Source organism: Pteropus alecto, unplaced genomic scaffold (assembly GCF_000325575.1).
Source record: "Pteropus alecto unplaced genomic scaffold, ASM32557v1 scaffold125, whole genome shotgun sequence".
NCBI classification, from domain to species: domain Eukaryota; kingdom Metazoa; phylum Chordata; class Mammalia; order Chiroptera; family Pteropodidae; genus Pteropus; species Pteropus alecto.
The window spans coordinates 2,459,157-2,478,843 of NW_006436888.1; the positions used below are offsets into that span (position 1 = coordinate 2,459,157).

Below are 19,687 nucleotides of genomic sequence, written 5' to 3' on the forward strand. Positions count from 1 at the left end.
AGAGCAGGCTGCTTCAGGTCCCAGACCTCTGCCTGCCTGGGACTCATTCGCTACTCCCCTCTCCTCACCTGGTAAACTCCGTTTAGGGTCATTTCTGCCAGGAAGCCTTTCCCAACTCCAAGTCGGGCTCTTAACATGTCGGATGGAAATAATTGTCCCCTAGACTGGGAGACCCTTGGGGTCCTCAACAGTGTCTGGCATAGAACAGCTACTGCATGAAGGTCTGAGGACCTCCCAGGACAACCTGTTCAGGAGCCTACAGTGCTTTCTGACAAGCTCCTTTCCAGCTAACTGCAACAAACATTTCTTCTGTAGACAGTCCTGCTGGCAGGACAGTCTACGAACATGGTAGAAATACAACGAAAATGTCCGTATGTTCGCTTTCCGTGGTACCGTTAAAAGAATGTGTCACTTAAAGCAAAACAAGAAACCAGTTCCTGTGATCCCTAACTTAAGTTACTGGGGAAAATATGCTTCTTAAACAGAAAAATAAACTAGTATGAACTCTGTGCCTAGCTTCTTTAGCTCAACCTTTTGTTTGTAAAATTGAGTCATAGTGTTGCATCACTATATGTTTTGAAAGTTCCGAAAAATAACATTTGATTTCATGGAATCTGGTGTTTTCTATAGATCATTAAATATATAATCAGATATAACTTAATTTGAATGCTCTCATAAAAAAATTATCTTCAAATGAACAAATTCAGAAAAAAATCCTTCATCCGATGTTGCAGTCTAATTTTTTGTTTAGAAAATAGTTGCTGTCATTTTAGGCTCAGGTTCCTACGACTGTAAACCTTCATTCACAGTGGTTACTGACAGGGAGAAATTCTTTCCGTCTCTCTCTACTTCTGCTGCAATTTCAGTCTCTGACAGACTTTACTGAAATGTTTTCGTTTCCGTGATTAATATGTGTCTTGCCTGCTCGAAACGAAATCCAGTCTGAGATGGCCACAGAGATCAGGGCAGACAGCAGTCCCAGGCACCCCGTCAACTACTGCACAGCCAGGTACTTACTTTCTCCACCAAGTTCCCCGGAAGAAGACTCTCTACGAATTGCCGTAGGTTCTCACGGACAACCGCATTATGGAAGAAGGAGATTTTCCCGTTTATGATCCCCAAGATAGAGGGTGTGCTGTGTGCTCCCAGGTGATGGGCCAGGCGCCTCTCATACCCAGCGTGGACCACGCCGATTCCCACACCTGAAAAGTAGGGAAGACCCACATGAGGCCTTTTTACGCCGTCTGGCAGATGAAGAAGCGCGCTAGTTTTTTGGTGTGAAACGAATTCCGACCTAGTAGAACGGGGCATCTTTCCTAACAGACTGCCTGACGCTCTCTCGTTGCTGGAACTCTAAAGCGGCTCAGTTCTTCTGTAGAGCAGTCTGGCAATACTTAAGAAAAGTCGCAAATCTTTCTTTTAGTCTGTTGTTTCTCAGTTTGGGAGCAGATCGTTAGGAAACACTTCAAAAGACAAAAGAACAATCTATTCATAGTGTTCCCAGCCATAAAGAAAGAAACTGTCAACAACCCCCGGTTCCAACCACTCAGTAATGGTGGGAAAAACCATGATATGTTGATGGAGGTCATAGTTTCTTACTCTCCAGAGCATGTCTCCCTTCTATAGAAATTATTTTATAGAAACAGAAAATACAGATTCTCAAAAGGAGAAAAATTAAGTTAAAATCACTCAAAAGCCTCATCTCATCTAAGTCCTGTTGATATTTTGATATCTGTCTGTACCTTTTCTTATACAAGTACATGTCTGTCTGTATACACACGTGCAAAATAAAATGGGAGCATCTGATACTATTTCACTTAATACCTGAATAACTTCCTGTTCTTCCACTCAACCAAAGTACCTGGAGGACCCATTACTCTGCTAAATGCTGGAGACACCTTAAATATTAACAGTTGGTAAACAAACACTTTCTCTTGCACGTCTAACAGACTTCTAACATTTCCCAAATCGAACTCCTGATCTCCTCCCTCAAACCTGTTCTACCCAGGCCTTCACCATTTCACTGATGACAGCCTCCTCAAGCCGAAAATCCTGAGTCGTCTTCAACTTCTCTTGTCTCTCATACCCACATTCAACCTGGCAGCAAGTTCTGTGAGTTCTGTCTTCACTATGCCAGGCTTCTGACTTTTCCCCACTTCCGTCACACACCCCTCTCTGCGTCATCACCATCGCTCTTCCCTGGGTTGCTGCGGTACCTCCCAAATGGTTACTCTCTTGTCTCCCCAGTCTATTCTCAACACAGCAGCCAGACTGCTCCTTCTGTAACACAGGCAGAGATCACGTCACTCCTCTGCCCAAACCCTGCAGACTCCCCGCTTCACTCAGAATAAAAGCCACCATCTTCGCAAAGGTCCCTGGTCCCCCACTGACCTCCCTCCTCTCCTACTCCTCACGCTCACCTGGCTCCAGCCCCAGCATCCTTGTTCTTTTCTAAACCCACTGGTATATTTCTGCCTCGGGGCCTTGGTTCTGGCTGTTCCTCCTGCTTGGAGTGTGTGTCTCCCTGATATCTGCAGAGCCGGCACCCTCACCACCCACACGTCCTTCTCAAGGAGGGCACCCCACTACCGTACTTAAAACTCCACTCTTCACAGGATCCCCCTCAACCTGCTCACCTTCCCAATTCCACAGCACTTAACGGTCTTCTAAGACATCACGAGCTTTCCTTTTTCTGCCGGTTCTTTACTGTGCCTTCCTTGCTGGACTGCATGCAAGGCAGGGATCCCTGTACAGTCCATGATGCATCCCAAGCACCAGAACAGAGCTTGGCCTGTGGCCGGAGCTCAGTGAAACCGGGCCATCAATCTGTTTAAGCAATTCTTTCTTTTTGCACACTTCTGTCTTTCACTATTGTAGAGAATATTATGATGGGCATCTTTGTACATTGTGTGATTCTTTCCTAATTAAATTCCAAAAATGGAATTGCTGAATAAATAGCAGGGATCACAAACTTAAAACTTTAAAATTGTCAGGTAGACTAAACAAATCCATCTGCAGGCTCCCTGACCGTGACCCCTGGAGTTTCTCAAGGGCAGGAAAGGGGGGACCTTACATGTCACATAGTCCACTCCCCTCATTTTATAGATAAAGAAATTCAGGGAGATGAAGTGATTTATCCCAGTTTGTGAGCTGCTAAAATTCTAGAACAAGACCTAAACTGGATGTTCTAGAGCCAAGTCTGGTATACTACTCTATCACTATGAGGCATTAACAATAAAATGGAACAGCGCCAATTACGGAAGTGCATGTAAGGATTATGTGAACAGAAGAAAGAACCAGAGGACGGCAGACGTGTACAATGAGATCTGGTTTTACATAAAGACAGAAGAGACATCACGAAAGGAGGTCAAGTGGCCACACAGCAAAGGCCCTGGGGTGGCATCAGCATGTCCTGAGCCCTTGGTAAGTCAGGGAGTACGCCCAGAGCTTCACGGGCGTTATCACTTTTCATACTCACAAACACCTGTTATCGTCACAGATCAGCAAACTGGACCTTAGAGAAGCTGAGGAAAACTTAGCTGGCAACAGTTCTTGGGCCGTGGAACCAAGATGTGAACCCAGGCCCAGTTGAGTGCGAAACCTGGGTCCTCCTCTCTCCGTGACCTCTGAACATTGCAGTGATCGATTCCCTAGAGGCCAACTCACCCTAAAGGACCCTACCAGGGACTGGCGCATAGACCAGATGCCAATTTATCATCTGATCTCGTGGAGTACGCCTTTCTAGTAACTGCGTCATTCAGGGTGCCCTCTGCCGGATTTCTGAAGACATAGGTACTGGATTTAGTCATCAGAAAGGTGGCTGGCTGGTGGGCTTGGACTCAGGACAAGGGGTGCAGGCATTCTTGGGAAAGCAAAGAACTGAAGAGATCTCCGTGCCTGCTGTTTACTCTCCTCCAGTGTCCCTGCGCGTACTGTCCCACCCCGCGGGCCACCTGCCCGGGCTCACCCCGCAGCCGTGCACCCTGGCATTCCCCAGGACCACTCTGCTCTACCACGCTCTGCTACCATTTGATGGGCGGCATACTTTGTTTCCACTCGCTAGAAGATAAACTCAATGAGTACAGGGATTTCTGGCTACTTTGTTTACTGCTGTATCCCTACTCTCTAGAACAGTTCTTGAGGCACTCAATTTTCTCTTAAACAAATACGGGAATCAAGTAAAGTATTCAGAGTCAAGTCCAGATTCAAAGCCAGCTCTGCTACCCATTCGCTGTGTAACTTTAGTCAAGTCATTTAACTTCTCTGAGCCTCAGTTTTCTTTAGTGGTAAAATGCAGATAAGTTTTGAGGATTAAATGACATAACATAAAAAAGAACCTAACCCAGAGCCTGGACTATGGTAGGTGCCTAATTAATTACAACTATCATTATTATTATTTCACCCAGACCATGCTGAAGTCTGAGACCTAGGCTGTCTTACGTGAGGGGGATTTTATCCTCCAGTAGTCTGCCTCTTCCCTGTGCAGCGTGGGAGAAACAATGTGGAACCCCTACCCCGATGTTGCCTTTCCCCACCTTTCCTATGCGCCATCAATAGAGCTTTTTTCCAGTTAAAACAGAATCCAAGTGATTAAGTTTCATGTCTTTGACTTAAAATTCCCTTCGTGTCTTTGAAATTATACACATCACCTTCATTATACGTGTTTCCAAATACAGAAAGACTATTTTCTTGGATCATTTCTAGAGAGGATTTCAATTATTACTATTATAATCCCATTTCTCAATTCTGAAGGAATTTTACTCTCCCCTATAGATTAACTATCAGAAGGATTAGAATAGAATAAAGAATGATAATATTTGGTGTTTAAATTGGTGGTATTTTTCCTTCTGAAAAAATATTTATGAGTATAATAAGAATTTCACAATTCTTTTAAAGTTCAGATCTAACCCCCTCCGCGCCCCTCATCCAAGCTGTGAAGGGTGAGTAAGAAAAGTTGGCGGCATTCTTTCTGAAAAAATATTTACGAGTATAATAAGAATTTCACAATTCTTTTAAAGTTCAGATCTAACCCCCTCCGCGCCCCTCATCCAAGCTGTGAAGGGTGAGTAAGAAAAGTTGGCGGCATTCTTTTCTAAGACTCAGACCAAGAAATGACCATAATGACTGGTTGGTGACTTCAGGTCTCTAAGCCACAGAGAACAACAAGTCCATTTGTCTCTTCCTCTGCCTTCAAATTCTTTACCGTTCAGGGTTCAAAAAGCAAGCTCAGCTGGGTGAACAGCTTGTGAAACTATTCAGGGATTCTTATCTTGATTCAAGATAACTGGGAATCCGAACAAACTGGAATAGCAACTTTAAAAGAAAGGCAAAGCGTATGTGATCTCTTTCAGAAACATTATTTGATTTTTATATGGATCGAAGTTTCTGGCTAATTTGCAGATCCAGGGGAATTAAAAGTACCAATATTTTCTCCTCTTTTTGAGGTTGTAAGAGGGTCTTTCTGTATAGTACTAAACATCTGTGTCATGACTCTATTTTGAGGTGCCAAATTATATTTGTTTTCATTATACAATCTGAAATGTGTATCCCACATTTCACGGAAATTCTTTTTCCCCTGTGTAGCATACACACATCTATTTTTCTTTCAATTTTTATATGTGCCTTAAGGGATAGTAGAGAGCCAAATGGAAGAACATGGCACAGTCAAATCTGGCTAAATACAACCTGTTAATGAGCAAACCGCTAAGATGTGAAATAATGTGCAATAAAACAAAATCAAGGACAAGGCGCTAAAGTGGATTTTTTTAAACCAATTTCTAGGTAGACCCTTTTCCTAGACAATATGAAATTGTTACATACTTAGCAATTCCTTGAAAGAGAGGAATTATTACTTCTTTTAAAATAAAAAAAGCATGGCGAATAATCACTGTGTGATCATTTAAATTGGTTTTCCCTAAAATGTTATTTGATTTCGAGACTCTCAACCTCCTTGACACCCTGGTACCTCTGCCTGCACCTCCCAGGGAGCACTGAGTGTGCTGTGATGATTCACGTGCGTCTCTTATTTGAGTTTCTTGGACACAAGGACCGAGTTTTACTTAGGCCTGAAGCAGTGTGGCACAGTGGCTACAGAGCGAACCTGGAGTTGGACTCCTGGGTCCATATCCCAACTCTGCTGCTTATGGACAGAAGGACTTCGACTGGTTCCTTAACCTTCCTGGGCCTCAGTTTCCACATCTGTAAAATATGGATAATAACAGTCTCTCCCTTACTGGGTTGCTTTGTGGAGAAAGATAATCCATACACAGCATTTGGCACAATACGGAACAAGTGAAATGCTCCATAAAACTATTATTATTTTAACATATATGTTGGTGTCTAATATAGTACGTTCATCAAGAAAAAAGTTTCAGATGAGAACACAGAATGATTTCCTTATCATCTTTTGCTTACTATATTATTCTGTACTTGCAAATGTGAGGTTGGTATGAATTCTCTTCAACTAAACAGTAAGCTCCTCAAGGTTGGGGCAGTGCTGACTATTTCTGGGCCCTCCTCCACAGCATGGTTGCCTATAAATGTTGATGCTTTCTGCACACTAGTTATTACCACGTTGCATGACTGTAGAGTCTACCTAAATAGCAACATTTCTCTTCTGGGTAGAACTGTTCTCCTTCATTCATGTATGGCAATTCAGGCATTTTATGTTATTCTGTGATAATGTCCAAGCTTCCCCAGACCACTCAGCTGATCTCTGCCATTGTCTGCTCTTTCTGTCAACTCAGAATAGAAACATTTCTGGCAGTATCCGTCTTAAAGGGTAGGGCTGCCTCACCTGGATGGGGTATGGCCGTGAATACTGTAATGGTCTCATCTCAATGTCACCCAATTGTAATCAAGCAGAATCTGACTATCTTCAACTAATCTGGATGGTCCAAAGGGGTGGGGTAGGGGAACACAGTAATCAATATTACTTCTATGTAATATTGGGAAGTGGGGGTGGAGTAGGGGAACACACTAATCAATATTACTTCTATGGATCTAAATCCAGCTTCTTCCATCCTTGTCATTTTGAATCCTGATTCATTAAGATTACATAATAGACAAAAAGAATGGCAATACCTTCAATCATCAAAGATTTAAAGACACTGAAAGGCAGTACAGCATCGTGTTCAACGTATGGACTGCAGAGCCAGACTACCTGGGTTCGAATCCCGCTTTGCCAACACCAACTGTGGGGCCTTGACAAGATACCAAAAGTGAGCTAAGCATTTATAAGAGGGGTGACAACAGCCCCTGCCTCGAAGGGTTGTTGTTTAATGAGTTGATAACTTATAACAGTGCTTAGCATATGATAAACTCTCAACAAATATAAGCTATTATATTACGCTTGCATTATTAACTTCACGTCATCACATTCAGTATGTCTAAACTGTAGTTATTATTTAAAACCGCTTCTCCCCACATTCGACTACTCCCTGCTTTCTCTGTCCATCCAGTAGCTCGAGACAAAACACAGTCAATCCTGACTTCACCCCGCCCTTTCCTCATTTCTCACATTCAAATGGTCTCCAGGAGCCAGGTCCCTTCAGACCTCCATGATCCTACCCCTGAAATATCAGAAACTTGTCCACCTCTCTCTATTCCTACTGCCCTAGCTGTAGGAATAGAGAGAGGTGGACAAGTTTCTGGCCAATAGCTGCTGTCTTGCCAGGGCTGGTAATCTCACTTCCTCTATTATCATTTCAATTTCTTCCTCCATGTAAAAACTTTCCTTGGCTTTTATTACGTACTATAAAATAAAATCCCAGTTTCCTTAGCCTGGAACTTAACACTCCTTACTGCCTGGCTCCCAGCATGCCCTCTGCTTCTTCCTCTCGCATTTACACCCGTCACGCCCTGCTGCTGGTCTTCCAAGAACACCCTGTTTCTCTGCCTGCACTGTTTCCTCTGCCTGTAATGCTGTTCCCCCATTTCCTGCCCAGCCAACCTCTAATCATCTTTTAAGACTTAGCTAAAAGTCAGTTAAAAGTTGGTGGTTGGTTATTAGTGAGTTGAAGAAAGTACATTTAAGAAAGATTTCTAAAGGGAATAGGTGCTTTTAAAAATTTTACTTTGGTAAACCAGAAAACCCCGTTAATCAGAAAATCTCTAAGGTCTATTTATTAAATACTTAATATATATATCGGGCACTTAAAAATTTTTCTCATTTAGTATTCATAACAACCCTGTTGGTCTGACACTATTACACCCCTTTTAGAGACGAAGAAACTTGAGATAAGTAATTTGTCCAAGGACACAAAGATAATAAATGACAGAGTTGACTTGAACACTGGTCTATCTGACTGCAAGGCACGTGGTCATAACGTAACCACGGTGCTTCGCTACCTCATGGCGTGTCCGTTTGCAGGACCTGTTTAAAATATGCTGGCTCTGACCTGACCGCTGTAAATGCACGACCGTCCTAATCTACGCACGGGTTTCACCTCCGCGTTCCCTTACTGGGTCTCACTGTCAGCTCCCAGAGGAGGGAGGTCAGAGCAGTTTTCAGCACGCCACCCGGCACGGCGTAAGTCGCAGTCACGCCTTGTGCTGACCGAGTTGCTCCACCAGGCTTCTGCCTGACCTCCACCTCTCACTCACCAGCAAGCACCTGCCCACTGCTCTGCACGTGAGACACTGTGCCAAACGGATTCATCTTCTAAGAACTTCTCTAAGCAACCTCAGGAAAGCGTTTTGGCAATAAGTCTGAGTATCCGAGTGCTTCTGAATGACGGGTTGAAAATTTCTGTTTTATAATAAATGAGTCGATGGTTTTCGGTGGTATGATCTCTCCAGAAAAATCCTGGCCCTCAGCCTCCATAGCTGAGTCTGTCCCTTTTTTGTTACTCAAAAGTAGGTCTGCTAATGCCCATAACACACGTACGCACATGAGCATGCACGTACACACTTAGTTCAGTAATTCCAACTTTTAGGAGTGATTAAAATAATTGGATCACTAAAATCTTCCTGGTGCTAAGTGGCAACGACAAACAAAGGAACGGCTCATCTGTGATCAAGGATGCAGCCCACGACCATAATAGTGTTATGGGCTGCATTGTGTCCCCCTGCCAAATTCCTATGTTGAAGCCCTGACCCCCAATACTTCAGAATGTGACTGGATAGGGCCTTTAAAGAGGTAATTAAGTTAAAATAGAGTCCTCAGGGTTGTCCCTGATCTGATAAGATTGGTGTCCTTATACGAAGAGTTTAGGACACAGAACGACAGTGGGACAGCAGACACACGCACGCACAGAGAGACGACCGTGAGAACACACAGGGAGAAGCCGACCACCTGCAAGCCAAGGGCGGAGGCCCCTCAGAAGAAACTTAACCTGCTGACCCCTTCGTCTTGGACTTCTAATCTCGATAACTGTGAGAAAATAAACTTCTGCTGTTTATGTGTATTTTCCTATGGCAGCCCCGGCAAATTAACACACAGTGAAATCACAAATACCACATGAATAATCTACAAATCCTACCAGCCTTAAAACTGATGCTTGAGGGCTGCTTTGTTCATCAACAATTTTTTTTTTTTTTTTTTACGCCTATAGCACCTGGTCTTCCTAGGTGGTCTCCCATCCAAGTACTAACCAGGCCCAACCCTGCTTAGCTTCCGAGGTCAGATGGGATCGAGTTTGTTCAGAGTGGCATGGCTGTAGACTCACCGATAATTTTTAACTTTCTCCTATGTATTAGGCCCCTAACTAGATGTTAAGAGATTAGATAAAGTTTCAAATTAGTAACACAAAGTGAAAGTGGCTGATACATTTCCCCTCTCTGAAAATGTGTCCTTGGAAAACACTAGTCACCATGAACTTGTGAAGAGAAATGGCACTGTTCCTTCTCTCCAATATCCCACAGAGTTCGAGATTTAAAAGTTACCTTCTCCTATATAAACATCTTCCAAAGAATAAAATCATCTTACCCAATCCTTCCAGTTCTTGAACTACTTCTTTCCAAACAGGCTCGATATGGATACAGCTAAAGCACCAGTCTGAGGTGATCTTAATGAGGTAGGGTTTCTTGAAGCTATCTGGAACCACTTCATTCACATAATGTGAAAAGTGCAATAAATACTTTTCATCAATGGAGTCCCGCCGCTCAGAATTAAAAGGGAAGTGAAAAAAAGATTCATCAAAATAAAAATTTTCATGGAAATGGCGGAAGCGATACTCTCGCTGCTGCTGCTGCTGCTGCTTCTGGTAGCCCTGGTTCTCTCCAGCATCTCCATAGTGATCGTAATTTGATCTCTTTTCTTCATTGGAAAGAATCTAAAAAGAAAGAAAAAAAATAAGGCATTTGTAGAACGACAAAAGACTTTCCCGTAAGTAGCTTGGAAGACAAAGGAAGAAAATAAATGTAGATATGACACAATGAGGTATTCTCAATGCAGTCACTCAGCATACCAGCAAATTCTTCTTTCAATAGAAACATTAAGTATTTCAAGACCAAATTACTTTAGTCGTTTAGATATGTCTGTATTGGATTTAAAGTTTTTTGCTATCATAATATTAAACGCATCAGTAAAACAAGTAAAACTTAAGGTTGATCACCAGGGCTCAACCACAAGAAAATCAACTAGGTCATACCATTTAAGCTGGAAAAATTCAAACCAAAATATGAAAAGCTGAGAACGCCAAAAAGTAACCACAGAATTGAGTTCAGTGTCTTACGTGTCAGCTGACTCTGTTTTAGGACGATGTGTCATCCTGAACTAAGCACTGTCTGTTGAAAAGCATCATCTTACACAGACTGGGACACCATGGACTTATTATGAGTCTTCTAGGCCAACCTACTTAAGCTGACATGTAGAAAGCTGTTGAAAATCTTGTCTTTAAATGTATTTGTGACCTTTTGTCACTTTAATAAATATAGATAAATCGTTTTGTAGTTCTGCACATAATGATTCTAAAAAGGCAACAGAGACATATATTCAGGGTAATTCCACGATCCCAACTGCAGCCTTTAACACAGGCCATTTTTTTCAAGAACTTAAGTGTTCAGAAACTAGTTTCAAAATACTGAATGTGAACAAATATGGTCTACCATCAACTAGAAACTGGGTCAAGGGCACAAGGAACATGTCCTGAGAGGACTTCACAAAACTAATTCCCTAAAGCATATTTTATAAGATCTAATGGATGCATTACAAAGGCAGATACAATACCTCGTAAGCCTTGCTAATTTGAATAAACTTGTCTTCTGCTCCAGGATCTCTGTTTTTGTCAGGATGCCTGAAACACAAATGGGCAGGCAGTGAGAATGGATTTAATGTTTTACACATGGTCAATTAACATCCTCGTACACACAGTTCACTCCATCAGAGGCAAATGGAAGGCTATTTTATTAGGGCTGTTTCTTAAAAATAAATGGTAGAAGCAATCAATTGCTTCACACGCCTATAATAAATGTTAACTTTAAAACAGGCAGTTTCTCTTTTCCGTCTGGCGGCAGCCATCAGGTAAGCCACGACGGGTGCTCACAAGTGTATCCAGGAGCTATGGAGGAGGAGGCAGCAGTCCGACGTCATGCGCTTTCTCCTCAGGGGGTGCTGCTAGTAGTACCGCCAGCTCTCTGCACTCCACAAGGACCCTGCCCACCAGGCCGGATAAAGCGCGCAGGCTGGGTTACAAGGCCAAGCACGGTTGTATCATGTACTGGATTCTTGTGCGCCGTGGGGGCTGCAAATGCCCAGTTTCCAAGGGTGCGACCTATGGCAACCTGTCCATCACAGTGTCAACCAGCTGGAGTTTGTCGGAAGCCTTCAGTCAGTTTGTTGCCAAGGAGCGAGCAGGATGCCACTGTGGGGCTCTGAGTCCTGAAGTCTTACTGGGTTGGTGAAGATTCCACGTGCAAATTCTTCGAGGTCACCCTCACTGATCTACTCCGTAAAGCTATCATACGGAAGCTGGACACCGCGGGGATCACCAAACCCGTCCACGACAGGGAGATGCGACGGCTGACGTCTGCGGCCCGCAAGAGCCTGGGAGAGGCCCGCAGGTTCGACCATACTCTTGGTGTTCCATTCCGTGCGGCCTGGTGAAGGCGCAATACTCTCCAGCTCCACCATTACCACTAACGTAAGCAATGTTTGCAAAATTCTTACCTAATAAACAACTTAGGACACATAAAAAAAACCAGGCAGTTTCTCCCCAAGGCACTTCAGCTGGGCACATTTTCAAAGCCCAACGCGAGGCAGGCAGCACTGCAGCTTTTTGCTGAGGAAAGGTGGGAAACGTGCGTGCCTTTCTTTACTCTGCCCCCAGGTACCGCTAAGGCTGGCGCAAGCCTCAAGTCACTCATCCGTGAGATCCGACTTCTCTTCCCAAGGTGGCAGCACTTCAGCCTGATGTCACAACGATTTCAATGAAGGTATTTCTTCTGACAATTCAGGTAGACTTGGGAAATAGCTTTAAAGATGCAACATGAATTTGTTTTGTAACAACCATGTTTCAAAATAGCATCCTGCTGCTGAGATTCAAATGAGAACATTTTGGTCCATTTTCATTATTAGTCCAGTTATCCCATTCTACCTGTGATTGTCTTTTACCTATAAACGGATAATGATTTCAAGGCCACATGTTTTAAGAGGTGAGCAAAATCATGCACTTTAAGCAAAGTGATTTCAACTAATATTAGAACTAATATTAGCTATTATACACAGTTGGCAATTATCCATTTTGCAGCCATATATTTTTCTGTAATTTGCTGAGTTTACACCAATTTCAGCTTGGGGTATTTTAAAGTCCTAGAAAGTAGGGGCTGTGTTTTATGTCCTTAGAACCCTTAGGATCTAAATCAGTGTTAGATTTTTCAATGTTCATTTTAGTAAGAGACTCTATTAGAGAGCTTATTCATTATGTAATCACTTCTGCTAGCACCTAGTCAATTTCCTCTAGCAAAGGTTCTTAACAGAGAATCCGCTGGGAAGCAAATGACTACTAAAAATAGCACCAAGTATACTGGAAGAAAAAAAATTTACCACTTGACCACCTTATGTTAGCAGAAACATATCTGAACGAATTATACCCCATATTCTGATTTCTAGAAAAAGAGAGAAACTTCGAATGGTGGGCTGTTGAATTTGGACATCACTCCTTTAACTATTTAATCCTTGTTATGAACATTAGTGGGGAAAAGAATCTTGGCTAGGTGTAATGAAAATAGTATGAAAAGGAAACAAACGATGGTTTCAAAGCATGTTTCTGGATGACAAAAAAAAAGTGTTTTAAATATTCAAACTTAGGCTAAAGGCAGAGAAGATAAAATTATGCGATCACATAAATGAAGACTTAACGCACAGAACTCTGTAGGGGGAGAAGGGTAGGAAGGGACTGAACCAAAGAGAGAGTTGTGAAGGCAGTTAGGTTAAAACCACAGATCCTACCACAGAGGAAACCAAGGCCCAAGAATTGGGAGGAAACCACGGAACAGTTTCAGCTTATAAGGAATATTTTCCTAATCACATAGAGACGCCACAAAGTTGAAAACATTCAGAAAAGGATAAATTCAGCTCTAGGAAAGTACTGTCCAATGCTATTTTCTCAGTGTATATGAAACGTTTCACAAACTGCAATATAATACACATCCTTTAAATTTCAAAGTGAAGAAAATACTGTACTTGGTATCTACTGGCTGTCGAGCTATCTCTAAGGGAATGAAAAGGAAGGTAGAAAAAGTAATATAGTTTGAATGTCAACTGTAATTAAAAGAGAAATAAAAAATACAAAGAAAGAGTGACAATAAACATAAAAAGTAATTACTGTGTTAGACAAATCAATTTACTGTTAAGGCGACTGACCATGTTATACTCATTTGCTTCAAATCAAATTTTACGATGCCTTTTTCTTGGATTGGGAGTTCTTTATTCTGCCCATGTAGATGACAAAGGAAAAGTATGATAAAGCTTAATTACTGGGAGAGAAACAGAGTTTTCCTGAGAGAAAAGGTAATTTTAAATGGTTTCACCAAACAAGGAGAAAGCTCTTCAGAAGTCTGAGCAACATTATTAAGTGGTAAGTAAAAGCAGAGGAAGGCTACAAATCCAGTTCAACAATTAATCACTTCCCTGGCCATAGCTCATTTTGAAAAGTCAAATTGAGAAACTACTATTTTCAGTGCATATGAAACCATTACAAAATGAAACAAACTATTTCAGTGATAAAACACTGCCATAACTAAAAGCAGAAAATAATAATACAGTGAAAATACAAAGGTAAAGTAAAATTTTAGACTTTCACTGGATGATACTCTATATATTTCCATGGTGATGAATTACTCCTAGAGAGAATCTAATTAAGGAAGAGAAGCATATGATTCATTTAATTAATATCATAACACCCTTTTCGGCTCTGGAAGACAGTAAAGTCAAAGCTGTGTTTTAAATAGGTCCCACATACTCAAGCTATTCCTTCTGCTTTTAAAATGCTGTCACAGGCCATACCCTGTACAAAAGGATGTGGCTACCTTATGAATTCATTGCAGATTTATAAATTTTGCTTTAAACATAAAGAGGCAAGAGTTTGAAATGATGCAGAAAGCAACTTTGCTGTAAAGAGAGCCCCTGGAAAGAGGTCATGCATAATTAGAGCTTGTGCTTTTAGTATCCAATTCTGGCTTTCTCATGATATGAATATGGTCTAAAATATCTACCTACTCAAAACATTGTATTTTAAAACTATCTTTTACCTTTATCGCAACCAGCTTAAAACTAAGATACATCTTTCACTGAAGAATAATGGGTGTCAGGCAGTCATGCACAGCCTACAATGTCATCTGCATGTGGCAGTTTTGCTCCTGTATAACTTCCTGTCCACCCAAACACTAACCCACTCACTCTTGCTTCTGTCCAAATGGCTAAGTGATCAACAAACAAAAAGCAATAAACTACCCGTTGGTCCTCAAAGGTCCAACTATGGAAGCCGGGGGTAACACAGACTTAACTCTAAGTATAACTTCCTCACTCATAAAAGAGGGGCAGCAACACATCTCCCTCACAGAGGATTAATGAGATTTAAACGAGATTGAAAACTGCAACCTGGAGCCTAGCATGCCGTAGGTGATAAAACCTTGGGGAAGGCTTCCCATCCCAAACCTTCTGCTTGGTTCACCCAGCTTCGTAGTCACCTGTGTCCTTTCCCTCCTCTGCTCCTGCTGCATCTCTCCAGATTTATAATCCAACACTTCTATTCCTTTGGCAAGTCCATAGCGTTAGTGGAAGAAACTAATGATCTCTGTTCAAAATAAGTTTTAAATTTATTGCTATCCTGCTAATTCACAAACACGTGTATATTCTCTAGCACATATATTTATCTGCAGGTAAAATTATGATTTTGCTATAAGATAATTTTTAATAGTAGTATACCCGATTCTTGAATATTCCTTTTAAATCGAGGGCAAAAGCTCTTTAAAAACTTTTTGAAAGCTTAAAACTTAATTTAGAAAACAGAATTGGATAGTATTCCCTTTAGCAATGACACTCATAAAGAGTTACGTTATGAACAACATCATGGGAAGGGTAGCTCATCCTTACATATGTTGTTGTATATATATTTTAAAAATTAAAGTTCCCTCTTTACTTTAACATTAAATATGCTAACAGCATCTAGGGCAATTAAGGGGGTTTCATAGTAACTCGGGATTTGGGTTGAATCACCAAAAATTATAGGATAACATGAACATTAGTTCTCTCGAGTAAAATATTTTAGACAGATATATATTATATATTTGTTGAACACAGAAACAGAGACAAATAAAAGCTAACCATAATTTAGGCTTCATTTTCCTGCTAAAACTGCTTAGCTTATATTAAACTATTTCTTTATTTCACCTACCATTCCCGGGCGAGCTTCTTATAAGCCTTTTTAATATCAGCCTGACTGGCTGTTCGGCTGACCCCTAGGACTCTGTATGGGTCAAAATCCAACGCAGACAGAATTTGCAGGATCAGAACCAGAACTATCAAGAACTGCCAGGATATGCTCAACTTTTTCACTTCCATTTCTCTTCCTTCCCAGAGCTGAAATGATTGAAGAGGCAACAGTTTCAGTGGTAGAAACGTGGAGTGTCTTGCTTTTTAGGTAAAGGTATAAGATATGTAGATGAAAAACAAAACAAAAGATATTTTGCAGGAAAAGTGTCAAGCTGTTTGACCATACTTTAAAAATCAATAATCTCACTACTGTTTATATCACAAATAAGAACTATTATAGATGAAAAGATGAGCAATAAGAATAGCAACTGTCTAGAATCCTTGGATTAGAAAAGCTTTAGAAATGACTGAAAAATGAATGAGATAAATAATAAGCAAATGTGGAAAAACGTAGGAAAATCAAGGTGACATCTCCATTATACGATTTCACTTATGCTGACAATTTAAACTTAAAATACGACTTAAGAATACTTCGCTGAGTATATGCTACATAATTTCGTGAAAATCATAAGATTTACCATGTGCAAAACTACCAGATGAGATAGTTGTGATGTTCTTGGGAGTTAAATAAGAACAAATATAAAAGTGAGATACTCCTGTAAAACTGAGCAAGTATGATTTAATATGCCTCCATTCTATTTCTCACCATGCCCATTCCAACAAAAAAAATGACAAGTTGCTCTTTAATTTGATCATTGGCAATAGGGTCATTATAAACAGAGACCTCGGGAAATACTCAACTTTTTCGGTGAATTTTGAGAAAAAGTGGTGAGAAAAAATTAAGTTTTCCACGTGAAGGGGAATTAATGGCACAGACTGAAGACCAGACATGATCTTCAAATACTAAACCTCCACCTTTGTAAGTGTAGAGACTGAATTCATTGTGGGTTTTAGAAATAATTCTGCCTGGTTAATGAAAAAGGCAGTGCTGTAATGCACAGACACACTTCAGAATTATGATCTTTGTGATATCAAGGTTTTTTCAGGGGCCATATTTACTTTGACTTCTTATAAATTACTACAGTTTTAAGGTTCAAGTGTCTATTGTGACACCTTAAGAGGGTGGGCAAAAGCTGTAACATTGGTGGGTTTTGACAGGTGGAAGTCTAAATGCTGCCTGGGAGTCCTCACAAAATTGACTAGCTTGATGGCCAATGTTTAAGATTGCATGACTGCTGAATAAAACCCTAAAACAAATCAGTTTTTTCTTTGTTAAGGCAACCTATAACCTATTCTATCTTACAAAACACCGACAGCGCGCTAAAAATTGAGAATGTGATGTAGCTACTGGTTAAGCACATGGGCTCTGAAATCAGGCTAAGATTGGGATCCATCCTCCACCACTTTATGACCTTGGGCAAGTTTCTTAAACTTGTTAAGCCTCAGTGACTTCATTAAAAAACAGGGGTGAATAATACCATCTTGAAAGGGTCAACATGGGAGTTAAATGTACGTAAAGGATTTACTGAACACAGGGTCAAGAGTCAATAAGTGGTACTTATTATTTTTTCTACCGTGCAGTGCAATCACTGCCTGATTCAACTGTGTCAGTCGCCTCCAGTCAGAGGGCCCGAGTGGCAGGGGGCTGTGAAGTTCTTTTGCTGACAGCTTGAGGGTGCCGGCCTCAGGGCAGGAAACAACGTGCCCAACAGGTAGACTACCGCCCTCGGGCAATATCACCTAAACCAGGCAGCTGCTCCCAGAAACACGCTCGTGGCCTGAGCCCCGCCTCGAGCTCCCGCCGGAGGTCGCAACCCTCCAGGAGACGGTCGCCTCCTCTGCTGCCCTTCGAGAGCCCTGGGCCGGGCCCTGTGGGCTCCCGGTTCTCCCCAGGCCCAGCGGGGACCGAGAACAAGGAGGAACTGAAGGGAGATTCCTGAACCTGCCCGGTCCCGCCGCGTCCGCGGCTCCGCGCGTCACGCCGGGAAGGAGTTACCGGGAAAGGGCACCGGCCTAAATGACTGCAGCGTCCGAGATCCAGTTAGTCCGCCGGCTGGGAGCCTCCGGTCCACACTAGCGCTCGCCGGGGCCTGGGGAGGGGAAGGAGGAGGAGACAAGCCTGAAGGGAGTCACGTGATACTTAAAGGCCCGGCGCATCGCAGGCACGGACTGAACAGGTAGAGAGCGTCTAGTCTTAGAATCTGTTTTGACCCTTGTCACCCGCCGTCTGCGCGTGGACCAGGCACGGTTGCCATAGGAACGAGGAGCGCTCTTTGGCTGGATTAAAAGGGATGGTCGTGACCAAAGAGGTCAAAACGTGCCTCCTAGCGAGGCTAAGTCGCGATGCATGATGGGATGCCAAAGAGACCTCCCCGATCCAGGGAGGAGTTTCCAGTCCAACCTGGAGGTGGCCCTCATCTAGCAACAGTTGCTAGGGTGGGGAAGCAATTGCCGGTCCCGGTTCTCTTTACTCCTATTCATAGAATTCTAGAGCGTCAGAGTTGGAAGGAGGCACCTTAGGGATCCTTTCCAGTCCAACTCCTTCATATGCTAATGGCGATACTGAGGCCCAGAGACTTGCCCAAGGCCTAGAGCCCAGGATTCCTAAACGGATTTACTAAAAAGCGAGCTCCACCCTAGAATGCGCCAGTCCCTGCCTATAGCAAGGGAAAGGGATGTGTGTGTGGTGGGTGGCCGGGGAGGGGGTGGTGGGAGAGGGAGAGGCACAGGTTACTGAGGTAAGACAATGACTTTCATTGAGACAAAGAGGTTATTTAGGGATATAGATAGATTTCATATAGCCTTGCCCTGTTTTTATTTATTGTTATCTCCTTTGCAGTTATCACTATCTAACATACTATATCTTTTATTTTGTTTATCATTTGTCTCCTCCCACTGGAATGTAACCTCCTAACGGCAGGGCTATTTTGTCTGTTTCCCCCCGCCCCCCACCTCTATTCTTGGCGCTTGCACAGACCTTGGTACAGACAGGGTCGCAATAAATACTGATGGAATAAATGAATGAATGGGACTGAGGTTTTGCTGCTCAAGAGAATATATTCTAAGGTGGACTCCAGGTTAAGAGTGTGGACTTTGCGTCAGGTTCGAGATTAAATCTTGCCTGCCTCTGCCAGTTACTACCTGTGTGATCTTGAACAGTCACTTCACTTCCTTGAGCCCCAGCGTCCATGTAAAATAGGGAAAATTACTTCCCTGGTAGAATTGCAGTCAGGGATAAATAAGATGATGCAATGTAAAACGGCTAGCACAATGTCTGAGACTTAGCAGATGCTCAATAAACAGGATCAATTACTTCTCAAATGAGCCGTGTAAACAGAGAGTTCAGAGGACAAGATTTCTGTCAGTTTTTTTCTTCGTTGTGGGAGGTGCTAGGGTGGGAGAGGGAGAAGGGGAATGGAAAACCGTGTAGGTTGGGCTTGGTCGGACACGCCAGCTTGGAACAGTAAACGATGAGATCCGGGCATAAGGGCGGAAGACATGGTTTTGTTGTGGGCGGGGAGGAGCTAGAGAGGAGCCATAACCCGGAGGGAGTTGAATGGGGCGGGGCAGACCGTGGCTCCAGACATGTCTGCCTCTCCTACTAGTAGATCCCCTCCGAGTCTCTCTGTAAAAGCGAGTGGTCTTGAATTTTGGCCAGGGGGTCGCGTCAGTGACGCGAGGATGTGTCTGGGGCGGGGCGTTGGCGCGTGGGTGTGTCCCGGGGGCGGGGCACGGTGCAGAGGCGGAGCCGAATGGGCCGGAGGTTGCCTGGTCTGGGAGTCGGACCCTGGGGGCGGGGGCGATACAGGGGCG

At 42.7% G+C, this 19,687-nt stretch overlaps 1 protein-coding gene, 1 non-coding gene and 1 pseudogene across 3 annotated transcripts in view; 1 reads left to right on the forward strand and 2 right to left on the reverse strand.

The window, feature by feature from the left end:
- DNAJC16 (DnaJ heat shock protein family (Hsp40) member C16) overlaps positions 1 to 18,212 on the reverse strand; it is a 33,091-nt gene extending 14,879 nt beyond the window's left edge. The window contains exons 1-5 of one of the 2 annotated variants that reach the window (XM_025048560.1): positions 17,817 to 18,212; positions 15,837 to 16,021; positions 11,171 to 11,237; positions 9,929 to 10,274; positions 1,018 to 1,202 (exon numbers count right to left, since the gene is read on the reverse strand). In XM_025048560.1, coding sequence (XP_024904328.1) covers positions 1,018 to 1,202; positions 9,929 to 10,274; positions 11,171 to 11,237; positions 15,837 to 16,003 — 765 coding nt within the window. In that variant the 5' untranslated portion in view covers positions 16,004 to 16,021; positions 17,817 to 18,212. The remainder of the gene's footprint in view (positions 1 to 1,017; positions 1,203 to 9,928; positions 10,275 to 11,170; positions 11,238 to 15,836; positions 16,022 to 17,816) is intronic. The other variant, XM_006914333.3, reaches the window with a different exon arrangement.
- On the reverse strand, positions 9,546 to 9,664 carry LOC112481807. Its single transcript, XR_003047046.1, has one exon. It is a non-coding gene; the product is annotated as a 5S ribosomal RNA (ribosomal RNA).
- On the forward strand, positions 11,249 to 13,789 carry LOC102896445 (annotated as a pseudogene).
- Positions 18,213 to 19,687: the final 1,475 nt, after the last annotated feature.